The sequence below is a fragment of the Cannabis sativa genome, chromosome 9, assembly GCF_029168945.1.
Source record: "Cannabis sativa cultivar Pink pepper isolate KNU-18-1 chromosome 9, ASM2916894v1, whole genome shotgun sequence".
Classification (NCBI taxonomy): Eukaryota; Viridiplantae; Streptophyta; class Magnoliopsida; order Rosales; family Cannabaceae; genus Cannabis; species Cannabis sativa.
Genome location: NC_083609.1, coordinates 32,184,038 through 32,210,368, shown reverse-complemented (window position 1 = coordinate 32,210,368; position 26,331 = coordinate 32,184,038). Strand labels below are relative to the sequence as shown.

At 33.5% G+C, this 26,331-nt stretch overlaps 1 protein-coding gene across 2 annotated transcripts; it reads right to left on the bottom strand.

Annotated features, from left to right (window-relative positions):
* Positions 1-9,905: 9,905 nt before the first annotated feature.
* Positions 9,906-14,219, bottom strand: LOC133030812 (uncharacterized). Of its 2 annotated transcripts, XM_061103712.1 has the most exons (7): positions 13,785-14,219; positions 12,242-13,105; positions 11,968-12,144; positions 11,157-11,849; positions 10,871-11,062; positions 10,458-10,783; positions 9,906-10,378 (listed from the first exon to the last, which is right to left on the bottom strand). In XM_061103712.1, the coding sequence occupies exons 2-7, from the start codon at positions 13,103-13,105 to the stop codon at positions 10,240-10,242; spliced, it is 2,391 nt and encodes a 796-aa protein (XP_060959695.1). In that variant the 5' UTR covers positions 13,785-14,219; the 3' UTR covers positions 9,906-10,239. The 2 variants fall into 2 exon arrangements, with proteins under 2 accessions (XP_060959695.1, XP_060959694.1); XM_061103711.1 differs by lacking the exon at positions 13,785-14,219 and having other exon boundaries at positions 12,242-13,346.
* Positions 14,220-26,331: the final 12,112 nt, after the last annotated feature.

Here is a 26,331-nt window from a genome sequence, read left to right as displayed (position 1 = left end):
CACAAGTTTTTTTTTCTTGTTCTTTCCTTCATGAAATACCAATGAACATAAAATCCATATACCTCAGTCAAATATAACTATACCTCATACTTAAATTAATATTTAATAGTTTTTTTTTCTTTATATCATTCACGATATACATATCACATACAAACGATATACCTTAGACCAATATAAATATACCATAAACTTAAACTAATATACTATTAAATGATTTTTTTCCACGATATATAATAGCATATTAAAACTATATTCTGCAATCATAAGCATAAATACTATAGTAAAAAATTAATATACCACCATAGTAGAATATATATATATACTAAAAACTTAATTTAATAATCCACATGTTTTTTTTTTCTTTTTCTTTCCTTCATGATATACTAATGAACATAAAGATAATATTTCCTAGTGAAATATAACTATACCTCAAACTTAAACTAATATTCCATATTTTTTAATTTCCGTCTTTCGTTCATTATATCCCATAACACATTAAAATAATATACTACAATCTTAAACTAATATACTACCTTTCAGTTATTTCAATATATATATACTACCTTTCAGTTTTTTTTAATAGATTACTGTACATAAAAATGATATACTATTGTGCAAAATAACTATACCAAACACTTAATTATTCAAGGTTATAATTGTAATTTTATCATCAAATTTTTAACTAAAAGGACATTTTGTTAATTTTTTAAAAAAATGCACATTTATTAACTTAATTGTTAGATTTAGGGTCATTTTGCATCTTGGCCCATTAATCAAAGGTGACATGGACCATAGACTCATGAATTCAAGATCCAATAACTTCACGTGAATTTATTAACAAATAATTTCATTGCTTGATTAATTTTTCGGGATTACACTATAGACTCATAATTGCACTCCAAAATTCACAGAATGCTTTGCAACTAATGTACATACATTATACAACCATAATTTTCATTCATTCATCTATAGATGATCTACTAATGAGTTGGGTCCAAATTATTATTTTACCCTTCATAGTATTTTATCCTTAATATTGTTAAGTTCCTTGTAAATGATATTTCTGAAAATATAATTACAGAAATGAGATCTCTATTATTTAATGTCCTGAACAAACCTATAGAATATCATCATTTCACTTCTTATTATAGAAGCCATAAATTTTTATATCTTTAACACTCCCACTCAATTGTACTATCAAATTTTCAAAATTTAAGTATGGATGGATAAACTAGTAACAAACAAATCAAATGACTTAAATAATACAATCAGTTAAAATACTAATCACTCAAAATTCAAATTGAATTGACCTACAATCAAGTATATGATATGATTAGATTAGACAACGATATATTTACTTATTTCAACTAAAGTTAGTATCGGTCTAATTTAATGTAACAAATGTATTATACATGTAATCTTATCTATTTACTAGTGTCTTAGAAATAACATAACACTAATTATGTAAGTAGATTTTATCGTAAATTAGTTAGGTAGTATAAATCTTATGTAGTAATTAATTTTAAGACTAATTTATTTTGAACACATATTATAATTCACTATGATAACTTCTCTAAAATTACAAATATTTATATGTACTCCATTAATAGATGTACATATTAAACAAAAAATCATGTAAATAAATAAAGTAAGCAATATAATTGGTAAGTCGAAATTGATTTTTATTTAATAATAGAAAGAAGTTACATAGAAAATAATTTTTACATAGGGTACAATGTTAAGAGTGTGTCCTAAAAGCATATAAGACATTTATTATTTTAATTTAAATAAATACAATGGTTTATTATTATTATTATTATCATCATTATTATTAACATTATATTTAAATTGTTAAATTATTGATTGAATAATTTATGTAAATATCAGAAAATATGTGATTTTGTATTAGTAGGAGAGAATTAAGGTGAAATGAATGAATAAAATAGTTAATAACTAATTAAAGTTTTGAAATTCTTTAATTGGGGTTGTAAGTGCGATTTATTAGAGTATCATGTTGGTACAAATAATCTAAATTCCAATTATTGATGTGGTTAAACATCTCGGTAAATATATTTTACATAATATGATTATATATGACAAGAGTCGATATGAATCAAAGTCTTTATACAAAAACCATTTAATAATAAAGACTAGTAATCATATCATAATAGATGATCATTTATAGATCAACCTAAATTCTGAGTGTTCATGAACTCATGTACATGTTAATTGAATTTTTAATTCATTTGTTAAGGTCTCTCTAAAGAATGAGGCTAATGACTTTTGTTTAGAGATTTAATTACATGGATTTCTGGGAACATGAATTAACAAAAATAATCTAATCATTCTCAATAGATTATATATTGGTTCCTCTAAGGGTTGATTCTAATACTAGATGATTTTTAGCTCAAATCTATAATCAAATTATAGATTAATTATTCACTGGTGAATTAATGGTACTTAAGGAATAAGAAGTAAATTAAAAGGGTGAAATGATAATTCTTCCATTCTAATTTATGAACCAATTTATTGGAGGATTGAACTATTGTAAGATAATTATATCGATAGACAACTTAAGAAAAGATTTATATAAAAGTATATTTATAACGTAAAGTGTTCAATTTTGAATTCATAGTGGAGGAATATCCAAATCAATAAATTAAGTAATATAATTAAAGAGTTTAATAATTGAGTTTTAATTTATTGGAGCTTAATGTTATAGGTCCATGGTCTCCAAGACAGTTGAATCAGAAACTAAATACGAGCAATAAGCAAAAGGGACTTATATGATAAATAAAATATTTTACTATGCGGTAAATATAATTATTGGATAATTATGAGTATTTAATTAATTAAGAATTAATTAAAATACATGAATATAATTAATCATGAATTAATTTATTTTTGGGATATTTGGTATTTTCAATTGACGACATTCTTCTGTCGTATGCCCAATGTCCTTGTGAAACTTACAAAATTTTATTTCCTCTCTTTTATGTCTCGCATGCCTCATGGGCACAGGTTTACGAAATGCGACCCTGTGCTCATGTGTGAGATAGATATTTTTCCGAGTTTCATTAAGCTTGGTATACATAGTGTAGATTGGCACGTACTTGTCGTACTTCTTCTTTTTTTTTCTTGTCTTTGGCTGATTCCTTAGAGTCATCTTTCCTCTTAGAGCCTCTTGAATTGTCAACCTACGTCGAGACAGTACTTGTCGAGACAGTGTTGGGTTTACTTCCTGAGCCAGTCTTTAACAACTTCATCTCTTTTCTCGCTTCTTCTTTTCAAACAAACACATGAGCCCTCTTATTGAACTCGCTGATGTTTTTCACTGGCGACCCTGTAAGTCATCCCACAGCTCGCCTCGAGTAGTTGATAGATTAGTCGTGATCCCTGCTTGAAGGGCAGTAAACTGGATACTGTCATTCAAATTTCTGACCCTTGCAGCAGCTGTGCTGGAACGACTTAAGTAGGCCTTAAGCGTCTCGCCCGGCTGCTGCTTTATGTTAGTAAGGGAAGACGCCTCAGGTCGCCTGTCTCTTGCTGCCTGGGACTGTTGGAAATATTTTACCAGGATCTAGATTTACTACCAAGTATGTTTCATTAACATTCTAATATGAATTCTAAAACAATGAAATAAACACATAAGAGTTTAAGAAAACCTTACATTGGGTGCAGCGGAATATAATGACTCCTTCCATTCAGATCTCTAGCCCTTGAATCCTTTCAGTAGCAGAGCATTATCAAGATCTGAATCTGGATCTCTTTCTCTCCTTCTTTGATGCTGATTTTCCACAGTCTTACATACTATGATTGAGGTACCACTTGATGTTTGTGGGCACTACTCTATCACTCAAGGGAATTTCGAAATTAGAAAAGAAGAAAAGAAAGAGGAAAGTGGCACATGGCTTTTCTCTGAACAAAACAATGTGCAAAGCCGTCTAGGTTTAGGTTAGAATTGTGTGGCATTAAAATAATGGAAAAAATAAAATGGTAAACATCTTGCATAGTGGGCAGCCCATATAAGGAAATTGGGCCTCACTTTGCAACTTTCCCATTTTGTTATTTTTCATTCCCATTTTCTCAAAAATGCCAATTTTCTAATTTAACCTTTTAAATGCCAATTCTAATTATTTAATAACTTAAAAATAATTATTAAATAATATTGTCATTTAATATATTTATTAATTTAGACATATAAAGTATCTTAATTAATAAATAAACTTAGAATCTCTTTTCTTTACAATCTCGCCCTTGTTTAGTGAAAATTCATAAAGTAGACATAGTCTAACTTTAGAATTATAATTGATTAATCAAAAGCAATTAGCTGAGTCTTACAAGCAGTATGGTCTCAACTAGCATGGGGACCATGGGTCTATATAACCGAGCTTCCAATAAGTCGAACCGAATTTACCAAGTAAATTTCCTAACTTATTAATTCCTTATTGAATCCACTCTTAGAACTTGGAATTGCACTCTCAGTCGTATAGAACGCTCTATATGTTCCACAATATAGATACGTCATTAGTTATCCATTGTTATAATCCTAATTTGATCAATGATCTGTTGGAAATTATTTTACCAGGATCTTAGATCTACTCACAAGTATGTTGATTAACACCCTAAATATGAACTTCTAAAACGATTATGAAATAAACACATATAAAGTATTAGAAACCTTACATTGGGTGCAGCGGAATAATATGACTCCTTCCGTTCAGATCTCTAACCATTGTATCCTTTCTGTCGCAGAGTATTATCAAGATCTGAACCTGGATCTCTTTCTCTCCTTCTTTAGTGCTGAAACTCCTTCTTGCTGAAAGTCTTTCTTCACGATCTTCCTCACTATGATTGAGGTATCACTTGCTGTGTGTGGGCACTACTCTAATCACTAAGTATTTCAAAATCTTAAGGAAGAAGAGAGAGAGAGAAGTGGCGGCTAGGGTTTAGAGAGAGAAGGATCAGGTTTTTCTCTGAATGAAAAGTTTGTAATTTTCCTGAAGCCTTCACTATCTATTTATAGCATTCCACTAGGGTTAGGTTTGAATTATTTGACATTAAAATAATGAAAATATCAGAAGATAAATCCTATAAAAGTGGCCGGCCATGGCAGTATGGATTTGGGCCTCACTTTTTACAATTTTGCAGTTTTATCATTCCTGCATCTCATTTTCTCAAAAACGCCAATTTTCAAATTCAACCATTTAAATGCCAATTCTAACTATTTAATAACTATAAATAATTATTAAATAATATTGTCATTTATCATATTTATTAATTGAACCATACAAAGTATCATAATTAACAAATATACCCCTAAAACTCTTTCTTTACAATTTCGCCCTTACTTAGTGAAAAATTCACAAATAGACATAGTCTAATTTGAGAAAATTTCAATTTTTGACCCTAATAATACAACCTATATCAAAATTTATACCCCTTTATAATTTGTACAAATTTAGTCCATTAATTACATGAACTTCCCATTTTACCCTTTTTTTTAAAAAAAAAAAAAAAAAAAAGCTAAAATCTGAAAGTGTATTTCTCTCTCTCTCTCTTCCCTCTTCCCTCTCTCTCTCGTGCACCACTCTCTCTCTCTAGGAAAAAATTGAAAAATTTATGAAAAACCGAAGCTGAAATCCGTCCCACACGTAATTATTTGCTGTTGCATGGTTGTTTTCTCGGTGGGTGTTGGTGGAAAACCGAAGCACAATACAACATCACTCAAGAATCTTACACCATTATAATGGGTAAGTTGCATTTTAAGCATTTTGTTTGACTTTATGTAGTTTAAAATTGTTATACGTGTGTTTATTGTTGGAACTGCTGTTTTTTGGTCTGAAATTGTTGAGATCTGGCAGATCTGGTTTTCAGTCGATTTCTGGGTTTTCCAGTGTTATCGATGATATGTCGATGATATGTCGATGGTTTGTCGATGATTATAGAGGAAAGGTCAGTGACGACCATTATCGACGTTATGTCGACTTTATGTCGACATGTTGTCGACATCATGCAACCAACTTTGGGATTAACTATTTGTCGACATTTTGTCGACTTGTTTGTCGACAGAATGTCGACAACAAGCATTTTTGTTGTTTTTAGAAGTTGTCGATATTTTGTCGACATCATGCAATGGAAAAATACCGTAGATAAAACATAACATAACATTGACAGAAAATAAACTTCATTAAAAATAACAAAAAAAAAACATAAAAAAAAAAAACAGAAAATAAAAGTTCATAAAAATTAAAAAAAAAACATTAAATAAAACCCACAAACCATAACATAAGAAATTATTTTTTTTTTAAATTCTTTGGCTTGTGGGTGAGCCTTGCAATACTTGCATAATGTTCCAGGCTTCACCGGTTTACCGTTGAAGATGCCCAGTTTGCAACGACGGCATCCTTCGGGGAACCCAGGTGGTGGAGCCGGCCATTCACCAGTTTTTGCAAATTCTCGTTCAAGTTGCATGAACCTGAACTCGTTACCGTTTCGCTCTCTTTCGAAAGCTCGAGCGGCGTCCAAAACTTTCTGCATTGCAGGAGTAACTATGCCAACATCGTCCTCCTGCTTCAGCTCCTCAGGAGTTAGGATGGGGAATTTGCCGTTCTTCCTTGGGGCCATATTTCAAACTTAAGAGAATAAGAGAAAATTTTTAAGAGTAAGAGATAGGTAGAATACAAGAGCACTTATGAAATTGATTTCCCTTTGCTTTTATAGAGCAGTAAAAATGTTGGGAATGTATGAAAATTTAATGGTCATTAAATGCGTAACTGTACAGGGAAAAACGCATGAAATGGCGTATTTATCGACAGAATGTCGATACTATGTCGACATCTTATCGACCACATGCCAATTTAGTGTCACTGCTAACACATTTGTCGACGACATGTCGACTTCATGTCGACTTCATGTCGATAGGACACGTGTCTGACATGCAACGTTTCAGTTGGGAAGGGTCGTTGGAATTTATTAACATTTAATGTGCAACCGTTTTTAATTGTCGACGACATGTCGACCTCATGTCGACTTCTTGTCGATATGACACGTGTCTGACATGCAACGTTTCAGTTGGGAAGGGTTGTTGGGAACGTATGTAAAATTTATTAACATTTAATGTGCAACCGTTTTTAATTGTCGATTGAATGTCGATGATATGTCGATATTATGTCGATGACGAGCATGGTTGTTGTTATTGTCGATTGTATGTCGATAATATGTCGACACAATGTCGACAATCAGTGCCCTCATTTCTGGTGTTGTGCTTCTCGACATTATGTCTATTGATATCGATGGGATGTCGATTTTTATTTTTTTTTGGTGTTTTTTCCTTTACTGACCTTGTTTTTTTGGTTTGCAATTGCAGGAGACAAAGTGTTCCTTGTTGTATCGTACGATGGTGTTTGGTTATGTGAGAATTATAATTGGATCTACAAAGCAAATAGCAGCTTGACGTTGACAGTTACAACCAAGACAACCCTACAAGAACTGCGACAAATTTTATATGAAGAGTTGGAAGTTGATCCGGTAGCGTATGATTTAAAGTTGGAGATTTGTTCCTTGTACATGAAGGGGAAAATGGTTGCGCCAGAGGTTATTAAGAGAGAACGCCAACTGAGAACGTTTTTAGAGATGAGGGCAACAATGTCAAATACAGAGTTTATGCCATTATTCGTGACCAAGGTGAGAAAAGTTGGGAATTCGGAGCCTACGCCGCCTACTAATCCTCTCCCTCGGAGTGTGGTAGGGTCTTGCGTTCCCGAAACAGATGTTGGGATTGGTGTGAATGAGGAGGTTCCGACCAATTTAGAGGTTCCGACCAATTTAGAGGTTCCGACCAATTTTGATGTTCCGACCAATGTAGGGCAAGAACAAGAAGCGACAGGATTTCATCAGTTTGAAGAGTTCGATACACCCTTCTACAATAATGATCCTATTGTAGATTTGAATATGGACGATGACCATGATTTAGCAGTCGATGAACCCGTAGAGGGACCATTGTTGAGGTTAGAGTGTGTACCGAGTAACCAAGGTACACAGCGAGAACGACAACCTCGTAGTGAAAATCGCACTACACCTAGAACTAGCAGTAGTCGACCAGGCAGAACTGAAGAACATGCTCGTCATGCAACCTTCTCAACGTTCTCCTCTTTCGAAGTTTGTACCAAGTTCAAAGCTCCCATGTGGACAAAGGAAGATATAATGGAAAATCATGAGCTAACTACTTGTTTACAAAGTAAGGAAGCAGGGGTGATAGAGCTTGGTAATTTTTATGAAAACAAGGAAGAATTGAGACAAGTTGTGGGTAGGTTTGCCCTTAATAACAATTTCGAGTGGATGGTGAAGAAGTCATCCCCTGATGTGTTGTACGTTACATGCAAGGCTCCAGATTGTAAATGGAGATTGAGGGGGAGGAAGAAGATGCATTCTGACAACTTTGAGGTCACTGTATTTCACAATGAACACACATGTAACTTGAATGCGAGACGTTCAGATCACCGTCAAGCAGCACCATGGGTAGTTGGCCACCTTATTAAGGGGAAGTACACCCAAGACGGAACTAAGTACAAGGCTAAAGACATACAGAGGGACATGTTTGACAACTACGGTATCAGTATGAGTTATGTGAAGGCGTGGAGGTGCAGGGAGATGGGACTTACGTATGCTAGGGGTACGCCTGAGTTTTCATACATGAAGCTTCCTGGGTACTTGTACATGCTGGAACAGAAGAATCCAGGTACCATTACTGACTTGTACTTAGAGGATGAGCGGTTCAAGTACTGTTTTATATCACTCGGTGCATGTAGAAGGGGCTTTTCTTTTTGTCGTCCTGTTTTGAGTATCGATGGCACCTTCTTGAAGACGAAGTACGGCGGTATAATGTTAGTTGCTGTGGCATACGATGCGAACAACCAATTGTTGCCGGTTGCTTATGGTATCGTTGACAGTGAGAATAACGACTCCTGGACGTATTTCTTACAGAAGTTGAGGGTAGCAATTGGCGTGGTTGAGAACTTAGTGTTTGTGTCAGATAGGCATCAAAGCATCGATCATGCTGTTGAACTTGTTTTTCCCGAAGCAGTCCACTGTGCATGCTATCACCACATTGTTATGAACGTGAACGCCAAATTCAAGACTGATGCTTTTCACAACCAAATATATAATGTTGCTTACGCATGGTCGAAGACTGAATGCGATAGAGAGTTCGAGAAGCTTAGAAAGATGAATCCGGCCATCGCTGCATATGTGGAGAGTATAGGGTTTGAGAAGTGGGCTCACCCTTATTGTTTGGGCGATAGATACAACATCATGACGAGCAACGCTGCTGAAAGCTTCAATAGTGTCACAGAAGAGTTCAGGAAATATCCAATAACTACTTTGGTTGAATTTATCAGGTTCACACTCCAATCGTGGTTCGCTGATCGCCTCGAAAATGCTGACAAATGTGCCACCCCTTTGGCCACGCTCTTCGAAAAAAACTTGGCAAAAATTCATGAAAATGCAAGGTACAGGCGCGTCCAACGAAATGGAGCCAATTTGTATAACGTTGGTAGGGGACCTAACGGTGAAAGAGGTGGTGATGTGAATCTAGTTGAAAGAACATGCACCTGCGGCGTGTTTACGTTATTGAAACTCCCTTGCCTTCATGCATGTGCCGCGGCATTGAAAACGAACACAAGTGTGTACACGCTTTGCTCACCTTATTATTCAAAAGAAACGTGGAGGAAGATTTACGATGATACAATCAATCTCGCTGGTGACGAGGATGATTGGGTTCTCCCGTAACACATCAAGAATATGAAAGTTGGGGTACCCGTGGAAAAGAAGCCCGTAGGTCGTCCAAGAAAAAGCAACGGCCGGAAGAAGACGGAGAACCGTTTCCGTCACGGTGATAAAAAGGTTCTGTACCACGAAACTGCAGCCGCTGTGGTGCTTCAGGCCACAACAGAGCAACATGCAAAGCCCGCATCTGAGGCGTCTTGTACGTATTCGTTGGGAAATTTGATATATTGTAATGATGCATATTTTGTCATAGTTATTTTTGTTGAGGTTGAATATTTTTCAAATATTTTAATTATTTTTAGGTTTAATAGTTATTTTTGTTGAATAATGTTGATATTTTATATTTGAAACCACGTATAATTATCAAAATTTGAACGAAAAGAAAATCTATATATACGTAACTGTAATGTTAATTACACAAAATATACAATGTCCCAATAATTACACATATAATCAGCCGACATTTTGGTAAAATAAATCGACACACCACCGTTGACGAAACATGGCTATCCGGTCTGGCGTCACATCGGTCAATCCACGCTGCATCATGAGATGCTCCACATACTCAATGCAATACACGCCACAATCACCACTAAATGCAAAAAAAAATGTAAAGTCAGTCTAACGTAAAACATATTTTAATACTATAGTACTTTTTTATCGCTATGTACCTGGTTGCTGACTTCGGAACTAAGTCGTGAGTGGCTCGAGTCGCGTGCATTTTTGGAAGCACCGTGATCTCACAGTTAGCTAACGCCATGATCTGGTTGTTATGTGGAAATTCCCCGGTTGCAAGGAGTAGCGAGGGCAGCAGTTCTGCCCAAACCTTCATGATGGGTTCCAAGGCGGTCCAATGACAGACGTTGGAATCACAGTCGTAGACATTAATTTTCCACAGCTCTATGTCGACTTCAACTGTGACCCAGTGTCTTGCCGTGGGAAGGTGCAGAACGAAGTAAATAAACTCGTTACCCCTCCATCTCTCAAAGACTTGGGACTGTAATTACAGAGAACAACGAAACAATTAACAAACCATAATAATCTTCCCAAACAATTAACATTTAAAATCTTACTAAAACAATACCTTATGAAACCCTGTGCAGTAGTCCAGGATATAATCCTCCCATTTAAAGTTTTTCCTCGGACCCTTGTGGCTCGTCCATGCACTGCTGATCATGGCGGTCACGAATGTGGAGAGAATGATACCCTTCTGAGGAAATGTCAGTGGATAGTCGGTGCGTCGCCTCCTCAGCATATGCATTGCTGCATCTATATGCTGCATATAAAGGGAAATGTCAGTTAGACAAAAAAATATATTAATTGCACATAAAGTTGAAAAGTGAAGTAATATTATAAAATACTTTACTTACGTCATCTGTAAGCCATTCCTTTGGTGTGAGCATTACCCAAAAGAATCCTGGACCGTAATCACCACTTCTCAAATCCCGAAGTCGGTGGTTCGGAATGAGTCCAACACACCACTTTCGGAAAGTGGTTAACAATTTCTCATCCGGTGGCTCCAGGGGATCAAAAGTCGAAGATGGCCTATGTCTCCTCTTCATCTCCGTATAGTCACCGAACCATACAGGAGGCTTTCTCTTCCTCTTCCGACTCTTAACCACTGCAGGTTGTGCCTCTATGGACAGAATCTCACCCTGCGACTCGGTGTCATGTACATGGATAAGAGGTTGTGCCTCGATCGGAGTCGCTGGAGCTCCCTCATAAGGATCGTAATCGTCGGGGAAGACCTCATCCTCTTCTACTGGGGGTGAAGCAGCTGGTGGTGGGGTAGATGGATCTGCTGGGGCCTCCGGTGCTGAAGCTGTCGTTGGCGGACGATTCAACATGGCCAATATGTGTCTGAGCTGCTCCATAATTACGTTCTGACCACCCTTCAGCTCTACATGGCTGGTCTCGTATGCCTTCTTCAGCTCGGCCTGAGCAGCATACAGACCCTGAGTGTCAGCCTCGATCCTATCCAACCGAGCCACTAAATCAGTGTACTCGGCACCCCGAACGCCTGATGAAGATGGTGCACTGGGCTGAGGTTCTGAACCAGTGGCCTGAAAAAATATATATCAAAAAAATACGGTAAGCATACGATAATTCCACAATGTAACAAATATCACAAAACAAAAATAATAAAAAATGAAGACATAAAAAAGTTCCAAAAATTGGTACCTGAGTGTCTCTTTCCTGAGTGTCTGGGACCTGAGTCTCTGGTACCTGACTACCTGCCTCAGCCTCTGTGTCATCCACAACATCATCAACCAGGTTCTCCACACCATCGTAAGAAATTGTCCTCACAAATGCCTCCTCCTCTGTCCGTGGAAGTAGCCCCTTCACCACTTCCAGATTCTGTTTATGGTTTAAAAAATATCAAAATAAAACCATTTAGCATTTATTACAAGCATTTATGTTAAATAATTATTCAGAACATAAGTGAAAATCATACCCGTCTAGAAAATAATGCGCTGATGTCTTTCTTCCCCATATCGCCTTTGCTCGTCCAGCTAAGCATCCTGGGGAACCGAATCCCGTGGTTCGTGCCATACCTCTTGCCAACCTCCAAAATGGCCTCGTACGCCCAATATTGGACTGCAGGTGCGAAGCCATATGCTGTGTATTTGCACTCGTGCTGAACATCCGAACTCAGCTTCTTCTCGTAGTTGGCCTTCTGTTTCAACATGTCTTTCTGAAGCGAGTGCATGAGTCTGGCGAATGAGTGCTTCCCCCAAGGAATCCGGAAGAAGAACTCGAGGTCTTCCACATATCTAAGTATGTGAGGCGTGATCAGCGCGTTGGCCTCGCGGCCCAGAAGCACTGACTCCACAAACAAGCACAAGCCGAGCTTGTACAAGTCTTCCGGGTTCTGGCAGTTTGTGAACTGAAGTTGGAGTGCTTCTGTCTTCACAGTATCAGACCGGTTGAAATATTTGTTGATCAATCGGTCTGACCCCGAGCGCGCGACCTGCGCAGCCTTCTCCTCTTCTGTTGGCCCCGAGGAGAAGTCCAAACCCGTAATGAGTGCAAACTCCAGCACCCCGAATCGGACCTCCTTCCGACCAACATAAAACCTCATCCTCAACTCCTCCTGAGCATCCACTTTCATTTTGTGGAGCATCAGCTGGTGAAATAACACCGAGGAGAATGTCAGTGGTACGGCATTCCAGAAGCTCCCGAAACGGCTTTCCTTCGCCGTGTTGTTAAGGTTGAACTCCTCAAACCGAGCTTTGATTTTTGCAAAAATTCCAGTGCCCCTATATGTGACGCGGCCAGTGAAATGCTCGGGTGCTGGAATAATGAGTCTGGGAGCCATCTGAAAAATCAAAGACCAAACAAATTTAAATGTCAAAAAAGTTAAGAAATGTCGACATAACATCGACATCATGTCGACATTCTGTCGACATTAACAAACATTCATACCTGGTCGATAAACAGTCGACATACGATCGACATTCTATCGACATTACCATAAGAGCAGTGGCAAACTACCAACATCGACAAGTTATCGACATACAGTCGACAAATCGTCGACATTATACCAACAAAATGAACTAGGACTTATAATCGACAAAATGTCGACATACAGTTGACAAATTGTCGACATCCTAACAGTAAACTTGCACAAGAATGAACTGCAACTTATTATCGACAAACTATCGACACACAGTCGACAAATTGTCGACATTCTAGGGCAAAACTACACAATATCAAAACAAAGGTAAAACCATCGACAAGTAGTCGACATTACGTCGACAACCTGTCGACAACAATGTTCAAGCACATAACCAGATACCTACACATATCGACATCCTATCGACATTTCATCGACAACTAAGTAAAAACACAGAAAACACCATTGAAACATATCCAACACATACAACATGCAACTATTGACATCTAAATTCGCATATACAATCTAAAACACACAAAATCTGAAGCACATACAGAAATTCGCATTGAAATTTCTAAAATTTAAACAGAAAAAAACTTACCTTTTCGTGGTTCAATGGTTCACTTCAGTGAAGTTCAGTGCTTCGTCGTCGTCGTGGTCCTGGATCGTCCTCGTCGTGGTTCGTGATGGGTTGTGGGTTCGTGCTCGTGAGGAGAACAGAGAGAGAGAGAGGGGAAGTCTGGTTTGTGGGTTCGTGAGTGTGGGAGCGTGTTGGTTGTGGGTTCGTGAGGGCTTGTGGGTTGTGGTTCGTGCTCGTGAGGAAAACAGAGAGAATGAGAGAGAGAGGGAACGTCTGAGAGAGGGAAATGTGGGGGGGGGTTCGTGATCGTGAAGAGCGAGAGAGAGAGGGAGCGTCAGAAAGAGAGAGGGAACGTCTGAGAGAGGGAATTTTTAATTTAGGGGGTATTTTAGGAAACTTTTAAAATTATAGGAATAAATTTGTACAAATTATAAAGGGGTATAAATTTTGATATATGTTGTATTATTAGGGTCAAAAATTGAAATTTCCCTTTGAGAATTATAATTGATTAATCAAAACCAATTATATGAGTCTTACAAGCAATATTATCTCAACTAGTGGGGGGACCATGGGTCTATATAACCGAGCTTCCAATAAGCAGATCAAGAATTTATAACCTAAATTCACTGACTTATTAATTCTTCGTTGAATCCACGCATAGAACTTAGAATTGCACTCTCAGTATATAGAATGCTCTATATGTTCCACCATATAGACACATCATTAGTTATCCATTGTTATAATCCTAATTTGATCAATGATCCTCTATATGAATGATCTACACTGTAAAGGGATTAGATTACCGTTACACCCTACTATGTATTTTATCGTTAAAACGCTTAACCATGTATAAATGATATTTCAGCTTATGTGAAATGAGTACTCCACCATTTATTTTCATTTGGTCAATCTCGAAGGAGATCATCCTTTACTTACTATTCGCCAGAGAGAAGCTATAGATTCCATGTTTATGTTAGCGCTCCCACTCAATTGCACTACCGTGTTCCCAAAATGTACGTATCACCCTGACCTAAAAGTAGGCTTAACTAACAAATCAAAGAACACGAATAGCCTCTTTAGATTGAGCCTAATCATAATAGGCTTAAGATCATTTGATCTAGGATCAACTAGGCGATATTGACTTGAATAGATATTACGGTAAGTTTAATAAATATAACTCAAAGTTCAATATCGGTCCCTTCCGATGCATACTCCATGCATCCAACCTGAGCTTTACTTTAACCAATGTTCTGGAAAGAACATAGCATTTCTCCAAATGCAAGTAAACTCTTGTTGTAGATTATCATATCAGTAAAACCCTGTGTCTGATAAATCTAGGAAACTTTATTCACATAGTCATGTTTACTTTCCAAAGTGTTGACAACACAATAAACAGGATCAAGTATGTGAAAAGGCTTTCAAATGAATTTATAAATCAAATAGACAAGAAATTGATAAGGTGAACCAAAACATACACAAATGAATGAAAAATACTTCTGTTTCTTTATTGATGTTGAATAAAATAGATTACATTGAAATGGAGTTTTATTTAGGGCATAAAACCCAACATGATCCTCTATATAGATGATTTACACTGTAAAGGGATTAAATTACCGTTACACCCTACAATGTATTTTATCCTTAAAACACTTAACCCTGTATAAATGATATTTCAGCTAAGTGAAATGAGTACTCCACCATTTATTTTCGTTTGGTTAAGCTTGAAGGAAATCATCCTTTACTTTCTATTCACCAGATAGAAGCTATAGATTCCATATTTATATTCGCGCTCCCACTCAATTGCAGTACCGTGTTCCCAAAATGTACGTATCACTTTAACCCAAAAGTAGGCTTAACTAACAAATCAAAGAACACGAATAACACTCTTGAGATTGAACCTAATCATATCAGGATTAAGATCATTTGATCTAAGATCAACATGTGATATTGAATTGAATAGATATTACGGTAAGTTTTAATATATCTAATCAAAGTTCAATATCGGTCCCTTTCGATGTATACTCCATACATCCGATACTGGTAAACTTTACCAATGTCCTGGAAAGAACATAACACTTTTCCAAGGTGTAAGAATACCTATCGCTGATTATACCATGTCAGTCTAAATCCAGTGTTCTGACAAATCAGGGAATAAACTTTCGAACATATAATTAAGATTATATTCAACTGTGCTGACAACACTATAATCTTTAACAAATTCATATGTTCTGGACTTAAATAGAATTCATACATTATATATATATAATCATGAAATAAATCATGTGAACCATGCAACATAAAATGTTATTTCTGATCTTTATTAATAAGTAAATCTGATTATATTGAAATGGGTTTTATTTAGGGCATAAAACCCAACAAACTCCCACTTGCACTAATATAAAACAAAATGTGCATTTCAAATAATCTCAACACCTTGATATACAAATCAAGTGTAATAGTAGTAAACTCCTCGTAATAGGATCTGACAGGTTGAATTAAACACAACCTCTTCTCCACCATTACTCTTCCTTAACCACAAAATCCTTGATAATGTGAAATTCCTCTCTATATGTCTACTCTCTTGGGATACTGGATTCTATACTTTTGACAACTACTTCTTGGTTATTGAGGAAGTAACACTAGTAGTTAAGGCAAGTTGGAACTTTAACATTCAGTCTCTTTCTGGTAGACTAAGAGACTGTAGATAGGTTTTTACACTTCTCCAAAATCACTACTCCACCCTAGAATAATCACCATTTTATCAGCAGACTTTCTGGCACAAAGGCAAGTCTTGAAATCTGATGTGGTGTAGTCTAAGAGTTTTAAACACACCCTTATTGACTAACATATAGTTCCTCTTCTTAATCTTAAGATTTACTTGATTGTCTTCCAATGTTCCTCTCCTGGATTAATCTGATACCTACTCATTACTCCCACTCAACAGTAGGTGTCTGGTCTAAGGCATACTAAATCATATCTGAGACCTCTCGCTGTTGATTTAAGAAATTCTTTCAAGGCTTTATCTTTTCTAGAATAGTTGAGACTTTTCCTTAGATAAATAAAATCTATGCTTAGAAGTTATGAAGCTTCTATAGATTGCCATTGGAAAGAAAATGCTTCAGCATCTTACTAAAGTAAGTTGCTTGCATTAGAGTAAGTAATTACCAGGTATACCACAAGCCATAGGTTTAGATAAACTCAAACCTATAATACTAGGAACATGAAGTTTTGTTGAGTCCATTGAATAGACTTATTAACGAAAATTTCCTTTTATGTCCTTATAATAGAAAACTTTAGGTTACTCCATGTGAATCGATTAAACCATAGTTCTCTTGGCTTTCTTCTTAGTTTCTTATCTTGACAATCCATTACTTGTTTAAACTCACAATGGATTTTAATCACTAGTGTCTTCCAAGTCATAAGAAGAGTGAGTTCCTTGAAACCCTCCCACTACGACAAGGTACAGTGAATTATGTCTAAGAAAACTACATGGTATTGACCTCTTCGGTTGTGTCAAGACAACAGAGGCAGTGGGATCATCATATGTAGAATAAGATGATAGGACACTTTTAGAATCAAGAAAAAAATATCTCCTTTATTTTCTACTTTATTTTCAGACTTAGTCATTTTCTTAGAAAAGTAGTATTTGTTTAAAAAAACACTTTCTTATCTATTGACTATGGGATGTTCCACCCCTAATCACTTAGAATAGCTAACAAACATGCAAACCAGGGTTAGCAGTTCTAGCTTTTCTTAAGATTTCGATTAGGTCATCCATGAATCTAGTAATGATTTACATTAAGTATACAACCATTGCATCATTCTGAAATTATATTACCATAGAAGGATTTAGGCAACGACTAGTAACTAATTATCAATATGCAAATTGAATTTTCGGGGAGGTAAGTTTGGATATAATTCAAAAATCAAATTAATGATCTTTGAACTGCATATCTACTAACTTTTTCTCCACCCCTATCAGTTCGCAAGATCTTTAACCACTTACCTTAATGGTTTTTCACCATTGTTAGAAATTCATGAAATTTTTCAAACATTTCAAATTTCTTTTGTATAAGGTAAAATCTAGAGTGATCGTTTTAAGAATACAACGAAAACTCATATCCACCCCTGAATGTACATCCATCTGCGAATGAGATGAACTTAATTTCAGTGGATATAGGCATATTAACTCTTTACAGAGAATAATCTTGTCAAAACCACTATGAACAAGTTACAAATGTCATAGATTAAGAATATGTGGTTATATCTTTTGATGACTTAGGTTTAGTTACATCCAAGAGTTCTTAGAATAGTGCAAGTTGATTCTGGTCACATAATACTAAACTCATACAGTTTGAATCCATTGATAGAAAATAGTTATGAAACACTTGTGAAAGTGTAACTGTATAATGAGTAATTCTTTCTTGGACCACCACTACTAATTTAACTCTAAGTTTATTTGCCCATACAAGTACGAGATTTTAAGATCGAGAATTTATATCATTTCGGGATAGAATTTCGGGAATATAATCATATTCGTTATTTAATTTCTTAAGAGAAAATATAGAATGACATGAAATGATTTATAGACCATTCATCCAATGATATGTTATTGAGCTAATTCGAAATGAATAAGCTAAGAGGAATTAGGATAATTTCGTATTTAAATAAGAATCTAACGATGCTCCGATTAGCGAGAATCAAAGTATTCTTATTTATACAATCTTCTTGTTTCATATTGTAAATACTGTTGGAATTTATTTTACCAGGATCTTAGATCTACTCACAAGTATGTTTATTAACACCCTAAATATGAACTTTCTAAAACGATGAAATAAACACATATAAAGTTTAGGAAACCTTACATTGGGTGCAGCGGAATATAATGACTCCTTCCGTTCAGATATCTAGCCCTTGATTCCTTTCTGTAGCAGAGCATTATCAATATCTGAACCTCGATCTCTTTCTCTGAATCTTTTATGCTGAAACTCCTTCTGCTGAATGTCTTTCTTCACGATCTTCCTCACTATGATTGAGGTATCACTTGCTGTGTGTGGGCACTACTCTCACACTAAAATTTTCAAAATTGAAGGAAGAAGAAAGAGAAAGTGGGTTCGGCCAAAGATAGGGAGAGAGAGAGGCTCAGTTTTTTCGGAATCAGAAGTGTAGAAATTTAAGTGTAATTTTCCTGAAGCCTTCACTATCTATTTATAGCATTCCACTAGGGTTAGGTTTGAATTATTTTGCATTAAAATAATGAAAATATCAGTTTAAATTTCCTACAAAAGTGGCAGGCCCTATACTAGTGGATTTGGGCCTCACTTTTGGCAATTTTGCAGTTTTACCTTTTCTGCATCTGATTTTCTCAAAAATGCCAATTTTCTCATTCAACCATTTAAATGTCGATTCTAACTATTTAATAACTATAAATAATTATTAAATAATATTGTCATTTATCATATTTATTAATTGAACCATACAAAGTATCATAATTAACAAATATGCCCCTATAAACTCTTTCTTTACAATTTCGCCCTTACTTAGTGAAAAATTCACAAATAGACATAGTCTAAATTGAGAATTATAATTGATTAATCAAAACCAATTACATGAGTCTTACAAGCAATATTATCTCAACTAGTGCGGGGACCATGGGTCTATATAACCGAGCTTCCAATAAGTAGATCAAGAATTTATTACTAAAATTCACTAACTTATTAATTCTTCATTGAATCCACGCATAGAACTTAGAATTGCACTCTCAGTTATATAGAATGCTCTATATGTTCCACCATATAGACGCATCATTAGTTATCCATTGTTATAATCCCAATGTGATCAATGATCCTCTATATGAATGATCTACACTGTAAAGGGATTAAATTACCGTTACACCCTACAATGTATTTATTCCTTAAAACACTTGACCCCGTATAAATGATATTTCAGCTTATGTGAAATGAGTACTCCACCATTTATGTTCGTTTGGTCAAGCTCGAAGGAGATCATCCTTTGCTTACTATTCGCCAGATAGAAGCTATAGATTCCATGTTTATGATAGCGCTCCCACTCAATTGCACTACCGTGTTCTCAAAATGTACGTATCAACCTGACCTAAAAGTAGGCTTAACTAACAAATCAAAGAACACGAATAGTCTTTCAAGATTGAGCCTAATCATATCACGATTAAGATCATTTGATCTAGGATCAACTAGGCGATATTGACTTGAATAGATATTACGGTAAGTTTAATAAATCTAAGTCAAAGTTCAATATCGGTCCCTTCCGATGCATACTCCATGCATCCAACCTGAGCTTTACTTTAACCAATGCTCTGGAAAGAACATAGCACTTCTCCAAATGCAAGTAAACTCTGTTGTAGATTATCATATCAGTAAAACCCTATGTCTGGTAAATCTAGGAAACTTTATTCACATAGTCATGTTTACTTTCCAATGTGTTGAGGGCACAATAAACAGGATCAAATATGTGAAAAGGGTTTCAAATGAATTTATACATTATGTACATATAATCATGAAATAAATTATGTGAACCATGCAACATTAAATGTTATTTCTGATCTATATTAATAAGTAAATCTGATTATATTGAAATGAGTTTTATTTAGGGCATAAAACCCAACAAACTCCCACTTGCACTAATATAAAACAAAAAGTGCGTTTCAAATAATCTCAACACCTTGATATACAAATCAAGTGTAGTAGTAGTAAACTCCTCGTAATAGGATCTGAAAGGTTGAATTAATCACAACCCTTTCTCCACCATTACTCTTCCTTTAATCACACAATCATTGATAATGTGAAATTCCTCTCTATATGTCTACTCTCTTGGGATACTGGATTCTATATCTTTGGCAACTACTTTTGGTTAATCAGGAAATTAACACTAGTAGTTTAAGGCAATTTGGAATGATGCCAAAAATGTATAGAACTTTCCTTAGACTGCATAAGTACCTTTCCTGCAACCTTAACATTCAGTCCCTCTCTGGTAGACCTAGAGACTTCAGATAGGTTTTTACACTTCTCCAAAATCACTATTCCACCCCCAGAGTAATCACCATCTTATCAGAAAGGTTTACTAGCACAAAGGCAAATTTCGAAATCTGATATGGTGTAGTCTAAGAGTTTTAAACACACCCTTATAGACTAACATATAGTTCCTCTTCTTTATCTTAAGATTTACTTGATTGTCTTCCAATGTTCTTCTCCTGGATCAATCTGATACCTACTCATTACTCCCACTCAACAGCAGGTGTCTGGTCTAAGGCATACAAAAGCATATCTAAGACCTCTCATTGTTGATTTAAGAAATTCTTTCATGGCTTTATCTTTTCTAGAATAGTTGAGACTTTTCCTTAGATAAATAAAATCTATGTCTAAGAAGTTGTGAAGCTTCTATAGATTGCCATTAGAAAGAAAATGCTTCAACATCTTACTAAAGTAAGTTGCTTGCATTAGAGTAAGTAATTACCAGGTATACCACAAGCCATAGGTTTAGATAAACTCAAACCTATAATACTAGGAACAGTAAGTTTTGTTAAGTCCATTGAATAGACTTATTAACAAAAATTTCCTTTTATGTCCTTGTAATAGAAAAATTTAGGTTACTCCATATGAATGGATTAAACCATAGTTCTATTGGCTTTCTTCTTAGTTTCTTATCTTGACAATCCATTACTTGTTTAAACTCACAATGGATTTTAAAACACTAGTGTCTCCCAAGTCATAAGAAGGTGAGTTCCTAGAAACTCTCCCACTATGACAAGGTACCGTGAATTATGTCGAAGAAAACTAAATGGTATTGATCTCTTCGGTTGTGACAAGACAACAGAGGCAGTGGGATCATCATATGTCATATAAGATGATAGAACACTTTTGGAATCAAGAAAAATATCTCCTTTATTTGTTACTTGTTTTCAGACTTAGTCATTATCTTAGAAAAGTAGTATTTGTTTGAACAAACACTTTCTTATCTATTGACTATGGGATAGTCCACCCCTAATCACTTAGAATAGCTAACAAACCATGGTTAACAGTTCTAGCTTTTCTTAAGATTTTGATTAGGTCATCCATGCATTTAGTAATGATTTACATTAAGTATACAACCATTACATCATTCTGAAATTGTATTACCATAGAAGGATTTAGGCAACGACTAGTAACTAATCATCAATATGCAAATCGAAATTTCTAGGGAGGTAAGTTTGGATATAATTCAAAAATCAATTTAATGATCTTTGAACTGCATATCAACTAACTATTTCTCCACCCCTATCAGTTCGCAAGATCTTTAACCACTTACCTTAATGGTTTTAACCATTGCTAGAAATTAATGAAATTTTTAAACATTTCAAATTTCTTTGCTTAAGGTATAATCTAGAGTTATCGTTTTAAGAATACAACGAAAGACTCATATCCATCCCTGAATGTGCATCCATCTGCGAATGAGATGAACTTACTTTCACTGGATATAGGCATATTAACTCTTTGCAGAGATTGATCTTGTCAAATCCACTATGAACAAGATACAAATGCCATAGATTAAAAAAAATGTGGTAGTGTCTTTTGATGACTTAGGTTTATAAAAGAATTCTTAGAATAGTGCAAGTGGATCCTGGTCACAGAATACCAAACTCATATTCCATACAATTTGAATCCATTAATAGAAGATGGATATTGAACACTTGGAAAGTGTAACTGTATTGCTTCCTGGAAATAGAAATATAAGAAAATTTCTGTTTGGATTCTAAAATTAAAGTCAAAGACTTAAATTCAACCAAATATAATGAGTAATTCTCTCTTGGACCACCACTACTAATTTAAACTCTAAGTCAGATTTGCCCATACAAGTAGGAGATTTCTAAGATTGAGGTTTTATATCAATTGGGAATAGAATTTCGGGATTATAATCATATGCGTCATTTAATTTCTTAAGAGAAAATATAGAATGACATGAAATGATTTATAGACCATTCATCCAATGATATGTTATTGAGCTAATTCGAAATGAATAAGCTAAGAGGAATTAGGATAATTTCGTTTATAAATAAGAATCCAACGATGCTTCGCTTAGCGAAAGTCAAAGTAATCTTATTTATATAATCTTCTTGTTTCATATCGTAAAAATACTAGTCTAAGGTGTCATCTATTGATGAACAGCTAGATGTCGCATATACAATATTTATCTTTCGAGATCTAACACTATTATGAATGTCTAATGGTGAAAATCCACTAGGGATTCATCTCATTAGATAAACAAACATGTTAGACCAACAATGAAGATTCGAAATTAAACTACAATTTAATAACAGAAATTAACATGGTTCAATATAAATTCATACACAATTCAGAAATTATTAAACATATAGCAAGTACGAATGACCAGTGAAAATACTAAAACATACAATCCTAAATAATTTCCAAGGTTTTCAACAAACTGATACAGTGTCCCGGTAGGCGAGAGTCAAAGTATCATTCATTGAATAGAGTTGTTAGCTCATCTAAAATAGAAACCATTCTAGCAACCTTTTATTCGATCAAAATAAGAATCCAACGTTGTCCCGGTAGGCGAGAGTCAAGGTTATTCTCATTTTATGAGCTTCCACCATTGTTTCGTGTTTCATAAGTTTATGTCTAAGTAGTCACCGTAGGGGAGAGTCTAATAGAGACGAAAACTTACAAAACACTTATCAAATGAGATTTTACGGTGTTAAATGCGTTCAACGAATAACCATCCATAGGGGGACGAAGTCTAGCGTCTCGAGGTTATATTGAAAACATTTAACTTTTGTAAGACCAACAATGGAGATCAAATATCTTAATAATAATCAAGCTCATTATTTAAAGTAAGTTGTATTTTCTTTGATTTTCTTTATTTAATCTATTTATTTTAAATATATATTTATTTAAAATTTCCAATTTAGAATGAAAAATTCTAAATATAAATTTTAATTTAATATTTATAAATTTTACTTAGATGGATATGAAAATAACATGAATTATTTCCATCTTAGTAATAATTTCCAATAAATATTTAGAAAAATATTCAATTTAAGTTGTTACAAAATTAATTTAAATTAATTTACAACTCAAATTTAATTTTCTATAAATATATATTGCATTTCGAAAAATTAAAGTATTTGAGAATACAATTTTCGAAAATGCATGTTAAAATAAAAAATAAATCCTGGAAAAATTATTCTAATTTAATGTTGGCCCAAAATTAATTAATAAAATTAATTTACAACAAAAAATATAATTTTCCTATTTAATTAAATATATAAGAAAAATTTCAAATATTTAAGTATGATGATGAATATCAACTTAAATATTAATTTTCTATTTAATTAAATACACTAGAAAAATACTTCAAGCAAAAATATCATCTATCTAGATTTTCCTTTGACTAATTAATTCAATTTCTAATAATATACTTTAATTCAATTTATTTTAAATTAATCAATAAATGAAAAAATCATTGATTTAAGTTGATCCAAAATTAAAATAAATAATTTACAACTTTAATCTACTTTTCAAATAAAATTCGAAATTCCAGCATTTAAGAAATGCAATTTCGAAATTTGATTAATAAAATAAAGAAAAAATATATTTTGAAAATTATTTAAATTTAGTTGAAAAAATAAATTTCAACTAAAAAATAATTTTCTATTTAATTAAGTGTCATGAAAAAGAAATATTTAAGTATCATGATGAAAATCAACTTAGATATTTAATTTTCAAATTAATTAAATGTATTAAATTCAAGAAATAAATAATTAAGTGTAGAGAAGGCTTAATTATTAATCTCTAGTTTAATACTAGGAAAAAATATAAATTGTACCAAAATCAATTATTTAAATAATTAATTTCACAATGTATAATATTTTCCTATTTAATATTAGAAATAATAAGTAGTCTAGAAATAACTATCTAGAAAATATCTTATTTGACTAAGTATCTTTTCCACAAAATTTGAAAAAATATCTAATTTAAGTTGTATTAGAAAAAAATTCTAGAACTTAAATATTTTCAAATTTAAATTTAATTAAATATCAAAAATTAAGTTATAACCACTTAATTTAGAAATATTCCATTTTAAGTTAATATTCGAAAAGATATTAACTTAAAAAATATCTAAAGAATCTTAATAACCAATGCCTAAAATTCCTCAACTTAATTTTGAAATTTTAAATCCAAAAGATATTCAGATTTAAGTTGGTTAGTTGTAGATAACTAAATATCAACTTAAATAGGAATATTTAATGAAAAATTTAAATTAAGCTTCAGAAAGAATCTAGATGGTTATAATTCTATATTTAATTAAATACAAGAAAATACATATAGTTTAGCTTAGAATAAAAAATTCTTTAAACTATAATTTTCTTAAATTAATTTCAAAATAAATGAAATTAATTATGTTGCTAATCAATTTTATTAGGTTAAACTAGTTTAATTAACCTAGTACAGTTATTCAAATCAGGCAAATGGGCCTTCATAATTGGGGTGGTTCATGTGAGGGGGTGCTGGGTTCAGTATGTCGTACCCACTTCTATGGCTCCCAACTCTCACACAAGGCCCAAAAGAGAGGAATTTAACCTTAAAATGAACAACTGTTATTAATTGAATAGGCCCAAAAACTAAATGATTCTAAATAAAATCTAACAAGAACTATGATAATTTATTTTAGCAACAACAACCTATATGCATCTATAATAAAATTAAACACATAGGCTCACACAGGCACACTTTGGATGGGTCCTATCATGTTGCTAGGTCATACACAGATGAAAGAAGTTTGTAAATATACCTGTTACAAATTATTATTTTGACCAAGGGAGCCATCAGATCAATAGATCTAGCAAAAGGTAACCATGGCTATTTGCAATTAAGTAATAATAGGTTTTAAAAACTTACATACAAGCTAAAACACATACTCCTGCAACAAGGTTAGCTGGATAGTTGGATGTAGGATTTATTTAATTTTAAATTAAATTATTAATTTCGAAATAATTAATTAAATAAAAATAATAATTTTTCGAAAATTTAAAAAAAAAATGAATAATTCAAAATTTTTAAAAAAAAAATTAAATTTAAAATTAAACCTACAATTTTGAAAAATTAGGTTTCAACCAACCTAAATATCATTTCAAAAATTTGCTAACTACTTTTAAAATTTAAATGTTATTTTATAAATAAAAATTAAATAAAAAATTAAAAAAAGATAAATGAATATCTTTTTCAGATTTTAAATGTAATTTAAATAAATAAAATAACAAAATTTAAAAGTTAGCAAAATATCTTACATCTTTTTAAAATTACAATTATAGTTATCTTATTTTAAATTTAAATAAGGTCAAATTATTTAAAAAAAGATTTAATTTAAAAATTTAAAATCTGACCTTAAATTTAAAAATAAGATAAGATATAATCAAATTTAAAAATAAGATAGATAATTAAGCAAAAAAGATAGATACTAACTATTTTAAATTCAAATTACACTAATATCTTGAATTAAATTTAAAAAATATTAAATTAATTCATAATGATAA